The sequence below is a fragment of the Musa acuminata genome, chromosome BXJ3-5 (genome assembly GCF_036884655.1).
Source record: "Musa acuminata AAA Group cultivar baxijiao chromosome BXJ3-5, Cavendish_Baxijiao_AAA, whole genome shotgun sequence".
Taxonomy (NCBI): Eukaryota; Viridiplantae; Streptophyta; class Magnoliopsida; order Zingiberales; family Musaceae; genus Musa; species Musa acuminata.
Genome location: NC_088353.1, coordinates 43507016 through 43525610, shown reverse-complemented (window position 1 = coordinate 43525610; position 18595 = coordinate 43507016). Strand labels below are relative to the sequence as shown.

General features: G+C 42.6%; 2 protein-coding genes across 2 annotated transcripts; both read left to right on the top strand.

Annotated features, from left to right (window-relative positions):
• The first annotated feature begins 47 nt into the window (after positions 1 to 47).
• On the top strand, positions 48 to 4024 carry LOC135637979 (large ribosomal subunit protein eL22y-like). The gene is made up of 2 exons (XM_065150887.1): positions 48 to 342; positions 3628 to 4024. The coding sequence occupies exons 1-2, from the start codon at positions 104 to 106 to the stop codon at positions 3770 to 3772; spliced, it is 384 nt and encodes a 127-aa protein (XP_065006959.1). The 5' UTR covers positions 48 to 103; the 3' UTR covers positions 3773 to 4024.
• Positions 4025 to 4438: 414 nt separating this feature from the next.
• On the top strand, positions 4439 to 7861 carry LOC103986493 (pollen-specific leucine-rich repeat extensin-like protein 3). Its single transcript, XM_065150886.1, has one exon. The coding sequence runs from the start codon at positions 4510 to 4512 to the stop codon at positions 7633 to 7635; it is 3126 nt and encodes a 1041-aa protein (XP_065006958.1). The 5' UTR covers positions 4439 to 4509; the 3' UTR covers positions 7636 to 7861.
• The last annotated feature ends 10734 nt before the right edge of the window (positions 7862 to 18595 follow it).

The following is an 18595-nucleotide window of genomic DNA, read 5'->3' as shown; positions in this document are numbered from 1 at the left end:
GACATTTTAACGGGCAAGGACTTGCTTATGAACCCGGAGTCGGCGCTCTTCAACCCGCGTCTCGGGGAAAACCCTTACCCTCGGTGCGGCGGCGGAGACCAAGATGAGTCGCGGGGTCGGTGGAGCGGCGGCGAAGGCGGGGAAGAAGAAGGGTTCGACCTTCGTGATCGACTGCGCGAAGCCGGTGGAGGACAAGATCATGGACATCGCTTCACTGGAGAAGTTCCTCCAGGAGCGGATCAAGGTCGCCGGCGGAAAGGCCGGAGCACTCGGCGACGCCGTCACCGTCACCCGAGACAAGAGCAAGATCACCGTCACCTCTGAGGGCCCCTTCTCCAAGCGGTAACCCTCCCCTGCCACCACCTCTTGATGTAGATGGATATATTGGTGTGTTTGATGTTTGACGCAATCATTTCTTGATCATTGCTATTGTTTCTTTCTTGGCACTGCTCAGTTCTGAGATGACTCCTTGCCTCTAATGTTAGGTCAATATACACTCAATTGCACTGTTGAATTGTCTCGTTTATTTACCTTTATTTTTTTTCCGTTTCTTCTGTGATGGGAGATGCAGAAAATTGAAATGAATATTGTTAGTTATTATTACTTTTGTCGCACTTTGGATCATAATTTTATTAGAGTGTGGTGTATACACATGTGGATATGAAGTACAGGTTTTAACATATTTGGAATATTGTGTCAGTAGTAATCTCATGCTGTTGGATTCCTAAGTTTGTTGAGCACTTGTAGTCATTCGTTCATCTTCGAATAGAAGGATTCAGCAAATTATTGAACTTTGATATGTTACTTGAATCAGTAGTTTTTGGTAGATCATGTCGTTCCTATTCAAGTAATATAATTCTAAGCGCGTATGTGCCGTTTTCTTCAGTACATGTCACTGCAATAGTCACAGTCAGTACATGTCACTGTAATATTCACAGTTTGAATCAGCTAAAACAGGGTTTGTAGCTGCATCAAGACTTTGTCTTCATGAATATGTTTACGTCTTGGTTAAATCTTTCTTTTTCTTTCTTGTTATAAACTGCATTCTATGTAAGTTATGAAGTTTTGGTGTCATGTTTGTGAAATCATTATTTCTATTGTTGCTATAGGTGGTCATTTTATTGGTATTAGGTGATCAATAACATGGCCTACATTAGTTTTGTTTTTGAGCTTTGAGTTGCTCAAAATAGTTTCATAAGAATTGATAGAAAGAAATCTTGAGGATTCTTCTTACATATTTGGCAATGAATTGAAAAACTAGGGAGAGAAACAAGGTGAAAATTTTGGGTTCAATCATATTGTTTTAGTGCCTAAAATTTTTTGCTTTCGTTGGCTCACCTTTTTTTAGAAAGAATGATAATTAAGTGTTAGCTAACTTGTGTCATAAAATTTACTATGGTATTTATCATCTAATTTTCATATTTTGTTTTTTATATTTTTTTTCTTTTGATGATATGCTTTCTTATCACTTACGAGAGTGGTCATAAAAGTTTTTCTATCTAATTAATAAGAAATTTGTTATGATGATTCAAGCTAATGGGATAATCAGCATATCAACTTTGGCTTAAATTATTGGTCAAAATGCTTCAGCTCAATTTGATAATGGTATACTTATCTAATCCTTTTAAGTCAATCTTCGTCTTGCCCATTTTCGATGTGGGACTAATCAGGATGTTACAGACTCTTCCACTGAAGGGCTTGGTGCCCTCGTTAAGACCCAGTATATCTCAAATCAAATCCTAGCATAGTATTCGTGAGGCATAGTCTAGTGGTGGCTTCATGCCATGATGTGACCTCTGATCCCATCCACGGTAGTCTCGTCTTACTCGAGCCCCCTCACCATGCCCTAATACTAAGTTGACTCTGATACTAAATATCAATTGTCATGTCCCAAGTACACTCCAAACACAAATACCAAGGACTGACAACATTACATGATATTATCACATGCCATATGGTCGAAACTTATTATAAAAATAATGATTTTAACATTGATCCAACTTATCACATAAGATGTTCGATATTCTTTAATTATAGTTTGGAAAGCTAACAAGAAGGAAACAAGTCTGAAGTCGGCTACTCAATAATACTTGTACTAAAAGGGCATGGTTTGCTCCTCCTGTTGTTGCTCGTTATTGTCTTGGGCCTCTGAAAAAATCTTGCAATAATAATATTCAGCAACAATGCTAAGTAGGATAACTTCGAATAGGCAAAAGGTGTGTAAAAGCAGGTGATACAATAAAATGATAAATGAGCTTCACAAATGATGATTAAATTGTGGAAGAATGTAATGAACAATCCACACAAGGATCATATTTTTAAATACAACATCATGCACGTGTCGGCAAATGGGATGCCTGAATATCTCGGGGTGACTCAACTCTCCCAACAATTTAGAGAGAAGAATCATATCGCACTCCCAATAGCCGATGGAGTGGTGCCTCACCCGTCATAGTGATGACATATCTCTCTTGTCCCATGCAGGAGATCGAATAGTCGTTATGTCTGACGGTCCATTAATCTCTTAGCTACCGAAAGAACCTAGAGAATCGCCATACTAGTATTGTTCTACTGCTCTCAAGAGAAAATAAAGTATCCTTTCACTTAGTATCATGCATCAATCAGCGTGATCATGTCACATCAAATCATGCGTCGATATGCATATGCATTATGCAAATAACGTACATACAAGATGAGAGGTGTCATCATCAAAGTCAATCAGAGTCAAAGGGGTTGATTGAATATGACAATGGTTGCAATTTGCAAAGTATAGGTTTTATTATTATGCATTATAAATTTTAATTTATCTACTTTGCCTCATAGTTTATATACTCAAGGTTAGTGGATCTAAATCATTAGTTTTGGGTTATTATGGAATTCAAAGTAACCCACTAATCATATTTTTATCATTTAACATTCCCTAGGACATTTTATCAGTATTATTGAGCATCCGACATCAGACTTGTTTGCTTCTTGTTAGTTTTTCAGACTGTAATTAAAAAATACTGAACATCTTATGTGATAAGTTGGATCATTATTAAATCATTAGTGTTACGATAAATTTCAGTCGTATGCATGTGATGATATCAGGTGATGTTGTCAGCCCTTGGTGTTTGTGTTTAGAGTGTGCTCGGGGCATGACAATTTCTCTATCAATGAGATGGTAAGATTGGGAAGCTATTAGTTTGGTCCCTCCATGGGACCGCTATATTGTATGTTAATTCACTGTACCTTTTAGTTTGTCTCATGACATTGAATCTTTTGCCTACATAATTGAACATTGTCTTTCTTGGTGAAACGAAGAACAGGAGCATCCTTCTGGGGCACCTGCTTTGATGTGTGATTCTATGGAACCCTAGGAAACAATATATATTTTGTTGCCATCATTTGCAACTAGTTTGCTACTGTGATTTTGTTACACCAATATTTACTGGTCCAGTCAAGAACTGGTATTAGTCCTCGTGTTGCTAGTTTTGGTCATCGATACCAGATTGCATGAGTTGACATATCATCCAGCATACTGGTATTCTGCCTGTCCCATTATGAGATCGATATTTTAAACATTAGATGAAATGTATGTGTTCTGGTGGAAACTAACGTACATAATGCATATGTTTTTATGTTTAGGTACTTGAAATACTTAACAAAGAAATACTTGAAGAAGCACAACGTGCGGGATTGGCTGCGCGTGATTTCATCCAACAAAGATCGCAGCGTTTATGAGCTCAGGTACTTCAACATTGCCGAGAACGAGGCGGAGGAGGAAGACTAACTCGTTCTGTTTCCATCGGCTGTTCTTTCTTCAACGTTTTCTCTTCATTGGGACTGTTCTCGATTTAAAAGATATGTATTACTTGTTTCCAAATACTCTTTTTAATTAACATGTTTAGATTAGTTATTGAAACCATGCCGTACCACCAAAAATGGTATGGTGTAAGTACCGAGCATAGATTTATACATGAATTATCTTTGTTTTGAATGGTTCAATTAAAATAATAAAAAAAATTAAACAGCGTTACCAACAGTAGCTCTCAATATAGTGGCATTGTCTTGTGATGTTGTAGCTATTTTTTGTTTTTTTTTCCTTAATTCTTCACGATAAATACTGTTTTAGTAGATTGTCGAAATAGATCTGATATCCGAAAAGATACACCCTGCGTCATGCAACTCGACATAAAATTATCAATTTGTAGAGACCATACATATAAATGATTTGATTTGGCTTAAATTCAACCGGATATAACGGCATATTCAAAGGGCAGAATATTTCGATGGTGGCACAGAAACGTCAACCCTTCAAATCTTGGTCAAAATTTTGGGGGTGGACCGTTGGATCTCGTGTTCGGCTGTCCGTTCGTTTCGCGCCAAATCGAGACGCCTACGGCGAAGCAGGCCAACCAACGATTCCTAAAGGGTTAGCTATAAGAACCCCCTTCCCCCATCCCATTCCCCTTCGTCGCAGCCTTGGGCTCTCCAGGGCGGTTCACCCACCTTTTCCCTCCGCCCAACATGGAGGCCTCCGGCTGGCCTCTCTCTCTCGTCCTTCTCCTCCTCCTCTTCTCTTCCTCTGCCTACGCTCTCTCGAACGCCGAAGCGGCCTGGATCGCCCGCCGCCAGCTTCTGGCCCTGTCAAGGGGCGGCGACCTCCCCGATGACTTCGAATTTGATATCAAGATCGACCTCGACTTCGCCAACGCCCGCCTCCGCCGTGCCTACATCGCCCTCCAAGCCTGGCGCCACGCCATGTACTCCGACCCCTTCAACTTCACCGGCAACTGGGTCGGCCGCGACGTGTGCAGCTACAACGGCGTCTTCTGCTCCCCGGCTCTCGATAATCCCAACATCGCTGTCGTGGCCGGCGTCGACCTCAATGGCGCCGACATCGCGGGCCACCTCCCCATCGAGCTCGGCCTCCTTACCGACGCCGCGCTCATCCACATCAATTCCAACCGGTTCTGCGGAATCATTCCCAAGAGCTTCTCCCGTTTGCAGCTCCTCCACGAGCTTGATGTCAGCAACAACCGCTTCGTCGGGCCATTTCCGATGGTCCTCGTTGGCCTACCGTCTCTGAGGTACCTCGACCTTCGGTTCAATGACTTCGAGGGTCCCCTCCCGCCGGAGATTTTCGACAAGGCGCTCGACGCCATCTTCTTGAACGACAACCGCTTCAGCTCGCCTATCCCCGACAACTTTGGCAACTCCACTGCGTCCATTGTTGTTCTTGCCAACAACAACCTCGGGGGTTGCATTCCGTCGAGCGCCGGAAAGATGGGAGCCACCCTCAACGAGCTTGTGCTGCTAAACAACGGGCTCGTCGGCTGCTTGCCGGTGGAGATCGGACTTCTGGGCAACGTGACGGTGTTCGATGCGAGCTCGAACTCGTTGACTGGCACGCTGCCGACGAGCTTTGCGGCGTTGAGCAAGGTGGAGGAGTTGGACTTGTCGCACAATGTCCTCACCGGAATCGTCCCTGAGAAGCTCTGCCGCTTGCCCAGCCTCGCCAACTTCACGTTCTCTTACAACTACTTCAAGGGCGAAGCCGGCGAGTGCGTGTCATCATCGAGCTCTGATATCGTCTTTGAAGACACAGGCAATTGCCTTGAGAAGAGGCCCGGGCAGAAGTCGACGAAGACATGTTTTCCGGTGATGACTCGCCCTGTGGACTGCAGTAAAGATAAATGTGGGTCTTCTCCGAGCTCTTCGTCTCCATCTCCAGCCACACCATCATCTCCGAAATCTTCACCAAAGCCGGTGACGCCGACATCTCCAAAACCATCACCGAAGCCGGTGACGCCGACATCTCCAAAACCATCACCGAAGTCGGTGACGCCGACGTCTCCGAAATCATCACCAAAGCCGGTGACGCCGACGTCTCCGAAACCATCACCAAAGCCGGTGACGCCGACGTCTCCAAAACCATCACCAAAGCCAGTGACGCCGACATCTCCAAAACCATCACCGAAGCCGGTGACGCCGACATCTCCAAAACCATCACCGAAGCCGGTGACGCCGACGTCTCCGAAACCATCACCAAAGCCGGTGACGCCGACGTCTCCGAAACCATCGCCAAAGCCGGTGACGTCGACGTCTCCGAAACCATCGCCAAAACCAGAACCGGTGACAGCACCATCACCGAAACCATCTCTGAAACCAGTGGTGACCTCGCCACCACATCAGGTGGTATTCCCATCGCCGCCACCTCCAGCCCAACAGGAGCCCGCTCCCAAAACTCCACCACCTCAGCCTTCAGAGTCGCCAAGGACACCAGTAAACTCACCACCACCACCTCCCTATTCAGACTCACCGGTGACACGGACACACTCACCGCCACCACCTCCGCATTCAGAGTCACCGGTAACACGAGTGCATTCGCCTCCGCCACCAGAACTAGTGACCGTGCCTCCCCAGTCAGTCCAATCTCCACCTATAGTTAACTCACCACCCCCACCAACGGCTCACCCTCCACCTCCGTCAGTAGTGTCACCACCAAAACCAGTATACTCTCCACCTCCACCAGTAGCCTACTCTCCGCCTCCTCCAATTAACTCACCACCACCTACATCGCCTCTAACATCTCCTACGCCTCCTGTATACTCACCACCACCACCACCATTACCATCATCATCCCCACCACCAATAAACTCTTCACCATCAGTTGTGCCCTCACCACCAGCAGTGCACTCTCCTCCACCATCAGTTTACCCACCAACATCAACACCCGTAGCATCATCTCCACCACCACCAATAAACTCTTCACCATCAGTTGTGCCCTCACCACCAGCAGTGCACTCTCCTCCACCATCAGTTTACCCACCAACATCAACACCCGTAGCATCATCTCCACCACCACCACCAGTTCTCTCTCCTCCACCGCCTGTATCCTCGTCACCACCACCACCAGTGCACTCGCCTCCACCGGCTGCATACTCACCACCACCACCGGCACACTCTCCTCCACCACCTATTTACTCACCTCCGCCAACATCAACAGAATCATCTCCATCACCAAGTCCCTCTTCTCCACCGCTTACGCAGTCACCACCACCAACATCCATAGTATCATCTCCATCACCGGTGCACTCACCTTCACCACCACCATCATCCGTAGCATCATCTTCACCACCACTTGTATCCTCACCACCGCCTCTAAGCCAATCGCCACCACCACCAGTTCCCTCTCCTCCACCGCCTGTATCCTCGTCACCACCACCACCGGTGAACTCTCCTCCACCGGCTGCATACTCACCACCACCACCGGCACACTCTCCTCCACCACCTATTTACTCACCTCCGCCAACATCAACAGAATCATCTCCATCACCAGTTCCCTCTTCTCCACCGCTTACGCAGTCACCACCACCAACATCCGTAGTATCATCTCCATCACCGGTGCACTCTCCTTCACCACCACCATCATCCGTAGCATCATCTTCACCACCACTTGTATCCTCACCACCGCCTCTAAGCCAATCACCACCACCACTACCACCACCAGTGTACTCTCCTCCACCACTGGTGTCGTCACCGCAGCCATCGCCTCTCGTCTCCTCCCCATCACCTGAGTTGGCCGTCCTCCCACCCGTCGGTGGGTTGAGCTATGCGTCACCACCTCCACCCATCTACAAAGGCTACTAAGCTGGAGCGCTCCCATCTCTACATTCCATGCACTCCATAGAGGAAGATGCCATCTCTCTTGCTCTCTCTCTCTCATGCTAAAGACTAAAGAGGGCATGCAAAAAGAGTGGGACTGAAATCAAACCGACCGCCGCAGCACATAATCTGCATCTTCTCACCATGTCGAGGATTTCTAAATTTTCATCTTTTTTGTCTCTTGATGATCAAATACGAGAGCGTTTTTTTTGTCCTTTCTCTATTCAAATTCTTGTGGATGGTTTTCTACTGTGCCATACGGACAAGGCTTGAGCATGCTGATGAAGTTTCTACTTACGGCTTGGCGATATGAGTACTAACGTTTTGCACCATAGACCATACCTACATTAATAATATATTCACTTGTTAGGGGAAAATATTATTGAACGTTCAATTTAACCCGTTGTGGTTCCGCGACACATGAACGATGAGATGCAGCCAAGGTGGCGTTGGAAGTCTTGTGGAAATCAATGTAGGTGTGCTCGGTGTTCCGACGATAACCTACATGAAGATCAAGATCGGGAGTGATTTTTTCGAACTGATCCCTCCAACACTAAGTTAGGCTCAAGGTGAGATAAAGTAAGGTAGAAGTTGTAAAAAGTTGATTAACCTTAATTCTTACGATGAAGATAGACGTTTAAATCAAATAACAAAAGGAATAAAATATTTCAGGAAGTATTCCTATAGGGGATAACCTATGACAACCCCCCTCTTGAACTCTTATTTATATAGACGACAAAAAAATGGGGAGGTGGTTCATAATTGTGTATTGTTTACTCATGTCCATGTCAAGGAGATAGGTCTTGTCTCCCTTTTGCTAACTTGGTTAACATAGGTCACAATATTTCTTCTATTGTTTTGAGGTATTTAATGCATGATTGACTTACATGCCTCAAGCTCTCTCGAGAGATTAAATTGGGCTTGAACGACCAATGCATCTTGAGCTCTCTAAGAAGGTCAAGTGGGGTTTGGCCAATCTACACACCTTAGGTTCACCTTGGACTCTTCGAGGAGGTCGAGTTGGGATTGGCCTACCTATGCACCTCGGGACCACATTGAGTTCTCCGAGGAGGTCATGTTAGACTTGAACACACCTTAGGCTCATCTTGGGCCACCACGTGTCACAACCCAGTCTGATGAGCCTGGCCAATAACTCCATTTTGGTCCTTCAACCACGGACCAAAATGTTTAAGCGAGAATTAACGTAATATACTCATCAGACCCATATAAGCCTAAGCAAGAGTTAACATAATACACTCATCAGGCCCATATAAGCCAATCATACTCATTGCCCACTTCCGATGTGGGACTAATGGGATGTTACACCACGGGCCCTATAAGGAGATTGGGTCGAACGAGGGCAACCTATGTAGCTTACGCTCGCCTTGGGCTCTTTAAGGAGGTCGGGTAAGGCTTGGTTGACCCACATATCTCGAGCCCACTTTAGGCTCTCCGAGGAGATTAGGTTGGACTTAGCCGACCTATGCATCTTAGGCTCACATCGGGCTCTCAGAGGAGGTCAGGTTGGACTTGGTCGACCTATGCACATTAGGCTCACTTCAGACTCTCCGAGGAGGTTGAGTTGGACTTGGTTAACCTACACAACTTATGATCACTTCAGGTTCTCCAAGAAGGTCTAATAGGGCTTGGCTGATCTACACATCTTGAGCACTCTGAGAAGGTCGGGTCAAGCTTGGCCGACATATACAACTTGACACCACCTTGGGCTCTCCGAGGAGGTCAAGTCGGACTCAATTGACCTTGTTGAATCTTGAATTTTGATGATGAAACTAATTAATAGTGTTTGTGATCTAATATATGTTTTGAGTGATGTAGGAAGCTTCGATCAGGGAGAGATAATTAAAGCAGGAAGAATCATGTTGGGCCAAAGTGGAACATGTTAGAAGATTGGACGTCGAGCCGAAGGATCGGTCAACATATCGACAAAAGGCCTCAGGCTATAAGATCGGGCATCGGGCCAAGAAAAGCGAATATTACGTTAAGAAAATCAGAGTTGCGGAGGTTAACTATCCGATTGAGCAATAGGCCACAAGAGAGGACGATGCGCCGAAGAATCAGATGAGGCGTCGATGAACCAATGATATGTTGGATAACATTTAATTTAGCTTTGTAATAATTATCTAGATCGAAGTAGGTTTTAGGTATAATTGAGTTAGAATTAAGCTAACTCAATTAGGTGCCAATTGAGCCCAAGTTTGGGATGTGTTGGGCCAAATAAAAGGCCCAAAGAGTGACTCAATAGGTAGAATCGTCGATGACACAGTCTCTAAAACTATGTCAAGCAGTGGCACCACTAGTCTGGGCGGTGGTATCGCCTAGACATAGTCTCCCAGGTAATGGTACCACCTAGTGTCAGTGCTGCAGGTGATGGTACCGCCCAGCATAGGCAGTGGTACCGCTAGTACCCTAAAAATCGGGGATGTGACACTTTTAGGCTCTAAGTTTGAATCCACTTGAGACCTATAAAGACCTCTCTCATCCCTGCTCAGATTACACAAGCACAAAGAACTTAAAAGTGGAAAAATTCTGTTGTAATCTTGAGAGTTCTCCACCTCTAGTCTAAAGTATGATTTCTGTTTAGAGAGAAGTGAGTGGGGGTGTAAAGGTTCTCTCCTGAACCTGTCAAAAGGAGAATCAAATTGTAAAAGGGTACTTGATTTTAAAAAAGATCAGTAGTGAAAGCCGATGGCCTTGACGAACGAAGAATCAGGAGTGAATGTAGGTCACAATGATCGAACCATAATAAATCAGTTTACATTTCTATTTATGTAATTTACCTTTACTGCAAACTGCCTTACTTGCTTACTGCATTCATTACACTTACAAACGGGCTTTTAAGATAAACACATTTCCAAAATTGATTTTATCGAAATAAAAGTTTTTCAAAATCAATGTTTTTATCCGCTGCACTAATTCACCCCTCCACTTAGTGCTGACTCGATCCTAATAGACATATGCACCTTAAACTCACATTGGCTTATTCGAGGAGGTTGCGTCAAACTTGGCTAAGGCCGATCAGACTTTATTGACATATGCACCTTAGACTCACATAAGGCTCTTCGAGGAGGTTGGGCTTAGCCAATCTATGCATCTCAGGTTCTCTAAGGAGGTCGAGTTAGACTTAGCCAACTTACACACCTTAGGCTCACCTTGGGCTCTCCAAAAAGATCAATTTAGGCTTGGCGGATCTGTGCACCTCATGCTCTTTATGAAGGTTGGATTAGACTTGGCCAATATATACACCTTAGGCTCACCTTGTGTTCTCCAAGGGGATCAGGTTAGACTTAGTTGACCTATGCATCTCAGGCTCACCTCAAGTTCTCTGAGGAGATTGGGACGAATTAGGCCAACTTATACACTTTAGGTTTACATCGAGATATCCAAGGAGGCTAGGTATGTTAGGCTCACATTGGGCTCTTTAAGAAGGTTAAGTTGGACATGGCCAACCTATACACCTTAGGCTTCTCATTAGGTTCTCCAAGAATGTTAGGTTGGACTTGACTGACCTATGCATCTTAGGTTTGCTTCGAGCTTTCCAAGAAGGTCAAGTTGGGCTTAGCCAACTTATGCACTTTGCATTCTCTAAGAAAGTTGGATTAAACTTGGCTAACTTATGCATTTTAGACTCATCTTAGGCTCTCCAACAAGGTCAATTTGGGTCGGAGTAAGCTAACGTATGCACCTTATGCTCACCTTGGGCTATCTAAGAAGTCACATCGGGTTGATCGACCTATGCACCTTAGGCTCACATCGAGCTCTTCGAGAAGGTCAGGTTGGACTTAGCTAACTTATGCATGTTATGCTCACCTCAAGCTCTTCAAGATGGTTAGGTTGTGCTTAGCCAACCTATGCACCTTGGGTTTTTTAAGGAGGTCAAGTTGGACTTGGCCAACTTATGCACCTTAGGTTTACCTTAGGCTCTCCAAGAAGGTCAATTCGGGCTTGGCTGATTGATGCACCTCGGGCTCTCCAGAGAGGCCGAGTCAGACTTGGCCGATCTATGCACCTTGGGCTCTCCGAGGAGATCGAGTCAGACTTTGTTAACTTACACACCTTTAGCTTATAACGGGCTCTCTGAGGAGGTTAGGTTGGACTTTGTTGACCTACGTGTCTTAGGTTCACATTAAACTTTCCAAGGAGGCTAGGTTGAGATTAGTTAATCTACGCACCTTGGGCTCACCTTCGGCTCTAAAAGGAGGTTGGGTCAGACTAGGGCAACCAATGCACTTTAGGCTTACCTTACACTCTTTGAGGATGTCTAGTCGAGCTTGTCCAACCTCCATCCGTCAAGCCCACCTGGGGCTCTCCAAGTAAGTTGGGTCGGACTTGGCTAACCTACGCACCTTAAGCTCTCACAATGGGCTCTCAAGGAGGTCGGGTTGGACCTAGTCAACCTATGTACCTTAGGCTTACATCAAGCTTCCCAAAGAGGTTAAGTCGAGCTTGGTCGACCTATGCACCTCGAAATCTCCGAGGAGGTCGGGTTGGAATAGGGTGACCTGGACTCTCCGAGGAGATCAGGTCGGGCTTTTGCATACCTATGCACCTTATGCCTACATTGGGCTCTCCGAGGAGGTTGGGTCAGACTTGGTTGATCTATGCACCTTAGGCTCATGTCAAGCTGCTCGAGGAGGTTAGGTTGGATTTATATGACCTACGTACATTAGACTCACATTAGGCTCTCTGAGGAGGTCGAGTTAGACTTAATCGATCTAGACACTTTAGGCTCACCTTATGCTCTTTAAGAAAGTTAGGTCAAGCTTGGTCGAACTATGCACCTCGGGCCCACTTGGAGCTCTTTGAGGTGGTTGGGTTGGACTTAGCATACCTATATACATCGAGCTCACCTTAGGCTGTCTAAGGAGGTTGAGAAAGACTTTGTTGACTAATGCACTTTAGGCTCACAATAGGCACTTTAGAAGGTTGGGTTAGATTTGGTTGACCTATGCACCTTAGGCTCACATCGGACTCTCTGAGGAGATTAAGTTAGATTTAGTTGACCTATGCAACTTAGGCTTACATTATGCTCTCCAAGGAGGTCAAGTTGAGTTTGGTTGACCTATACACCTTATGCTCGAGTGGTATTCATATGTTCTAAGTCCCAAATCTTTCTTGTTCTTTGGAAGGTTATTCTTGTGTTCTTCACGTGCATTGCACATCAATTCATAGGTCATCAAAAACCCAATTAGTTCTTCAATCAAAAGATGGTTTAAATCTTTTAATTCTTATATTGCCGTTACTTTCGAATCCTAATTTTTATAAATTGAGCGTAAAATCTTGTTAACGAGCTCAAAATTCGAAAAGCTTTTACCAAGAGCTTTTAAATCATTGACGACATCTGTAAAATAGGTATACATGTCAACAACGGTTTCGCTTGGTTTCATATGAAAAAGTTTAAAATCATGCATTAAAAAGTTGATTTTCAAATTTTTAACTTTGCTAGTGCCTTCGTGTGTGATTTCAAGAGTATACCAAATGTCGAAAGTCGTTTCACAAGTAGAAATCCGATTAAACTCGTTTTTGTCTAAGGTGCAAAACAAAGCATTCATAGCTTTCATATTTAAAGAAAAAGTCTTTTTCTCCAAATCATTCCAATCTTTCATTAGAAGAGAAGACCTTTTAAAAACGGATTCAACAATGTTCCATAAGTTCAAATCCAAAGAAAGCAAGAAAACTCTCATTCGAGTTTTCCAATATGTGTAGTCCGTCCCATTGAAAAAGGAAGGACAAATGAGAGAGTGACCCTCTTGAAAGCCGAAATGAGTCATTTCTCTTTGGATGTTAAACCAAATGAGAAAACGAGACTTTGATACCAATTGTTAGGATCAAGAGCCGATACTAAGGGGGGGGGGGGGGTGAATTAGTGTAGTGGTAAAAATGTCGGTTTAAGAAATTTCATTTTATATGATAAAATCGATTTCGGAAATGCTTAACTTTGAAAGTAATAAGAAGAAGGGTTGCAGCGAAAGTAAAGTGCACAAAGGTAATATAAATCGGATTTTAGAGTGGTTCGGTCGTCGTGACCTACATCCACTTCGTCGATTCCTCTTCCGTCGAGGCCACCGGCATCCACTATCGGTCTTCCTTCAATAGGCGAAGACCAACCACCTTTTACAACTCAATTCTCCTTTTATCAGGTTTAGGAGATAACCCTTACACCCCCACTCACTCCTCTTTAGAACTATTCTAACACTTAGAACTTTGAGAGGAGCTCACACAAGATTGCAACAACGTTTCTATATTTTTTTACTCTCAATACTTATGTGTTTTAACCAAGGATGAGAGTGGTATTTATAGGCTTCAAGTTGATTCAAACTTTGAGCCTAAAAACATCTCATCCTGGGTTTCTCGGGCATGGGCGGTACCACTGCTTGGGATGCTGTGTTGGGTGGTACCACCACCTGGCACACCCTGCCAGGGGCGGTACAATCGCCCAGACTAGTGGTACCACCGCCTGACACAGTCTCGAAGACTGTGGCACGACGGTGCCACTTCTTGGGGCATTGTTTGGGCTTCTTATTGGGCCCAACACAATCCTTACATGGGCCAAGCTGGCTCCTAATTGGATTAGCTCAAATCCAAACCTAATTATGTGCTAACTATGATTCCTAAGACATTTGCTAAGCTAAATAAGTCTCTATGTCTTGGTTTCTTCCGGTGAGCTTTCGGCGATCTTCCGGCGAACTTCCGACAATCTCTCGGCAATGTTCCAACGGACTCTCGACAAACTCTTGAACTTCACGACGATCTTCTTGGCAAGTTTCGATGAGCTTCTCTGGCAAGCTCTGAGACTTCTCGGTTGGTTCCGTCAGAACTTTCGACGAACGTTCGGACTTCCGACGAACTCTCGAACTCCCAACGAAATCGCGCCCTTGACTCCGGGACTTCATTTTGCTTTATGCTTTGCTATCGTAGTTAATCCTGCATATGTAAAATATACCTCAATCTAGACAATTAATACTAAGCATTAATCATATTGTCCAGCATTTCATTGGTCCTTCGACGCTTCGTCTGATTCTTCAGCGCATTGTCCTCTCTTGCGGCCTATTGCCCAATCGACCAGTTGACTCCGCAACTCCGATATCCTTACCGTAATATCCGCTCTTCTTGGCCTAATGCTCAAATCCATAGCCCGAAGCCTTCTGTCGATACGTCGACCGATCCATTGGCTCGACGTCTAATCTTCTGACATGTTTTTCTCCAACCCAATATGATTTTTCCTACTTTAATTATCTCATCCTAATCGAAGCATCATGCGTCACTCAAAACGCAGATTAAAACATAAACACTTATCAATTAGTTTCATCATCAAAATTCGAGATTCAACAATATCGATAGTCAGAGTTAATATAGTATTATTATATTTATTAGCTTATTTTAAAATTCATAATTATGTATAAAATATTTTTAAAATTTTTAAAATTTAATTAGGTAAAATCAGTTTTAAATAATTTTTTTACTTTATTTATTTTGATTTTAAAACTTTTTAATATTTTACTAATTAAAAGATCAAGGAGGAGAATATTAGATTATTGAAAAAAAGACGTATCGAATGTACGAGGCTTCCATCGTTTCGAGGTCTAAGGAGGATTAATGTACATAGCTTTATTTTTAAATATTTAAAGAAGTTATTTTTGTGACTCGATCCTTAGTCTCTTGAGTCGTAAAGGAGTAACCATACCATGGTACTAAGGCTGCTCACAAAATGTTAGATTATATGGTCTTGATTGATTGGATAAGATATATTATATATTTAATTGAATTATAATTATGGTTACCAGCTAATATAAAGGAAGTTCAAGATAGAATTATTTATGAGATACCTTGATGAAGGGACTTTCCTAATTATTTATCCTAAACCCTCTGCTCTCGCCTATAAATAGATAGGACCTCCTAGTGACTCAATATATTAGCACCACTATAAGTGTCAGATTCGACGACGATAATCAGATAGAGGTTTTCAGAATGACATCAAAGGGTATGTAATCCTGATATTGATATATTGTTATTTGACTTTGATTCTAGCATTAAAGTTTTTCGCATAATAATAACATAATTACAGTTTTTTTATGCTTATACCTTTTGCTCGTCTTGATCCTCGCTGGTCGAGAGCTTGAGGCTGCGCGAAGGGTGATTGAGCCCTCCACCGACATCGACCAGGGTGGTGATAGGATCCCCTGTAATCCGAGAGATGCTTCTAAAAATAATTGTCGCCCTGGCGCCAAAGGCAAACCCTACAACCCTGGTTGTAACCCCATCAACCGATGTCGTGGTGGTCCTCCACCATCGAGAGGATAATTGGTGTTACTATTGACGATGTTACTTTCGTTGTATTGTAAGCATTGTAAACAATGCTAATAATGTGATACATGTATTTATAATAATAATTATGTTCACTTTCATTATGCGTAATTTTCTCTAAAATATCTTTTATTTAAATAAATTATAAAAATTATAAAATTGATCTTTTGTTATAATTGAGATTGTTAACGTGGAAATTATTGTCAACTTTATGTGACCAGGCTGATTTAGCTTATCTCTTTTTTTTTTCGAATTTTATTATGTTTGAGATCCATATTTTAGTATATTCTGACTTAGAGGATAATCACGAAGTGGTTCTTTCAAGCATTTGCTTAAAGTACTTTCTCGACTCAAATATGTAATTCTTGAGAATTCTTGTAAAATTTATACTAAATGTATGTTTGGCAAAACTCATCCAACGTTTAAGTTGATACATACTCGAGGTGGGAGTTAGACGATCGAGATAATATTTAAAGAAACCTAGAGTTTATTATATACTCAGATATACACCTCATTTATAATATTCAATTTGTAAATATAGGTAGTTATTGAAGATTTTATATATATATATGTTTTGCTTTAGGAAATATTTTGTTGAAAAAACTCAATAATGACATGGAAAATACTTACCATATTTCTTGCCCCTCATCGTCGTGCGTGCTTCAGAACACACATTAATCTATGCTGAAGTGCAATATTTGGTTTTGGAGCTCAACATGTTAGCCGAGAAGACAAGGGCATGTCATGCCACCTTCATACCTTCTCTATCCCTTGAGCAATGACAAAGCCTCATCCTTGGCGTTGAAAGAGATTAGTAGCCATTGTTTTCGCTGCAAATCCACTCTGTTCCAGTCACCACACAAATTGCAAAGAGAAATCCTCTAACATCTTTACATCATGATTCTCTTGTCATGTCTGTCATGTTTACAAGTTAATTTTCACTCCAAAGTGAGAGCGGGGGATGAGCTCTTCCACCCTCTTGTTAGAAGCAAGGCCATGGAGAGATGAGAAGAGAGGTTGGAGTGGAATGCTATGTACACATCACTGGGATTGGAGGGAAACACCAAATCAATTGTTTATTAGCTGGAGGACTAAACAAACACTCCAAAATCATCATAAACACATCATATATTGCATCAATCCTTGATTAAAATCATACTAAACCATGATGAACCACAGATAGAACACAGGTTTTGTTTATCTTGTACCAAGATCATCTTATACTGCGAGTTAAAATAAGCATCCTAACCACAAATGGCTCACAAGTTTTGTTCATCCAAACCACAAATGTGTGGCTTTCATGTGAGATGAGGATTAGATCTCATCCTTCCTGGATAATTTATCACTCTCATCAGCAAATTGCAGTGACTTAGGCTAAGTAACAAACATAACTTCTCAATTTGTAAAGATAGGATTGCATATATTGATATGCTAACAGGAGCTTCATGCACTGGATCAATTTTCTTTTACCAGTTGAAAATTGCAGAATTATCTTTAGATTCAACATTTTTTTCATCTTCCTTGTGATACTAATCTTTAACAGAAATTTGTAGAATCACAACACTTCAGACTGTTCATATATATATATATATATATATATATATTATATTTATATTTATATATATATATATATATATATATATTTATTTATTTATTTTCTCTCTTTTTCCTTGTCTGATGACCAAGGCACAGAATATAGCACAGAAGTTCTTTAAAGCTATGCTACCTGCTGAATGAACTATTTCCATGTGAGCCAGTATCATGTCAAGAACAGATTCAGATTGAGAACAATGGAGAAGGTGTAGGATACCAGTCATTCATGGCTTCAAGAACGAAGACTCATGTTTCTCATCTGTTGAGCAAGCCTTCCAATGGGACCAACTTCTCAGCAATCTGTTGCCTCCCAGTCATGCCTTGAAGAAGAAAAATAACATAATATGGAACTTGAGTTGCAACATGATATTGTCAAACAACATGCTGTATCATTAAGCACAGCATGCAACTCTGTAGACAGTCATCAGCATTGATCAGCTGACTCCAATCTAATTAGGTTGAGTACAATGTATTAATTAGTGGGCAATCATGCAAGAAACATTGCAAATTATCTGAACAACTGAAACATAATAGGATCACAGAAGCTGCAGGACTAGTCTATTTTATTGGCATAACAGAGTTGCCATGTAAGTTCATGCAGATTCCTACTACCATGGAGCAATGTCATCTCAACAATCAAGAAGTAAAACACATAAGTGCATACTCCTCCAAAGGTTTAATTAGAAGCGAAGATTCACCCACAAGGGAATGATGATTAGGATTCAGGTGAACAAGAAGGTGTAGGAACTCATGACAGTGAACCAGTGCAACCATTAACTTGCATGCCTAGCATAACAAGTGCTCTTCCACAAACCAAAATCTCTCTACATTGAGAATCCACTTGAATAAAGATCATGATGTAGAAAGCCAAATTATCTGCAATCAAAATATAATTGCTTAGTAGTTAAGACCTTTTTATTCTTCTTTCTTTCTTTTAATCAGAAAGTTGCACATAGACTCTGTTTACAGCACCAATACACCGATAGCACAACCAGCTAAGTACAGTACTAACAGAGCACGTATACCAAGC

What these genes read in the sequence shown, in the direction of transcription:
- LOC103986493 (XM_065150886.1), top strand. Translation starts at nt 4,510, where the DNA reads ATGGAGGCCTCCGGCTGGCCTCTCTCTCTCGTCCTTCTCCTCCTCCTC.
- LOC135637979 (XM_065150887.1), top strand. Translation starts at nt 104, where the DNA reads ATGAGTCGCGGGGTCGGTGGAGCGGCGGCGAAGGCGGGGAAGAAGAAG. An exon ending in GAGGGCCCCTTCTCCAAGCG is followed by an intron (nt 343 to 3,627) that starts GTAACCCTCCCC and finishes TTTTATGTTTAG; the next exon opens with GTACTTGAAATACTTAACAA.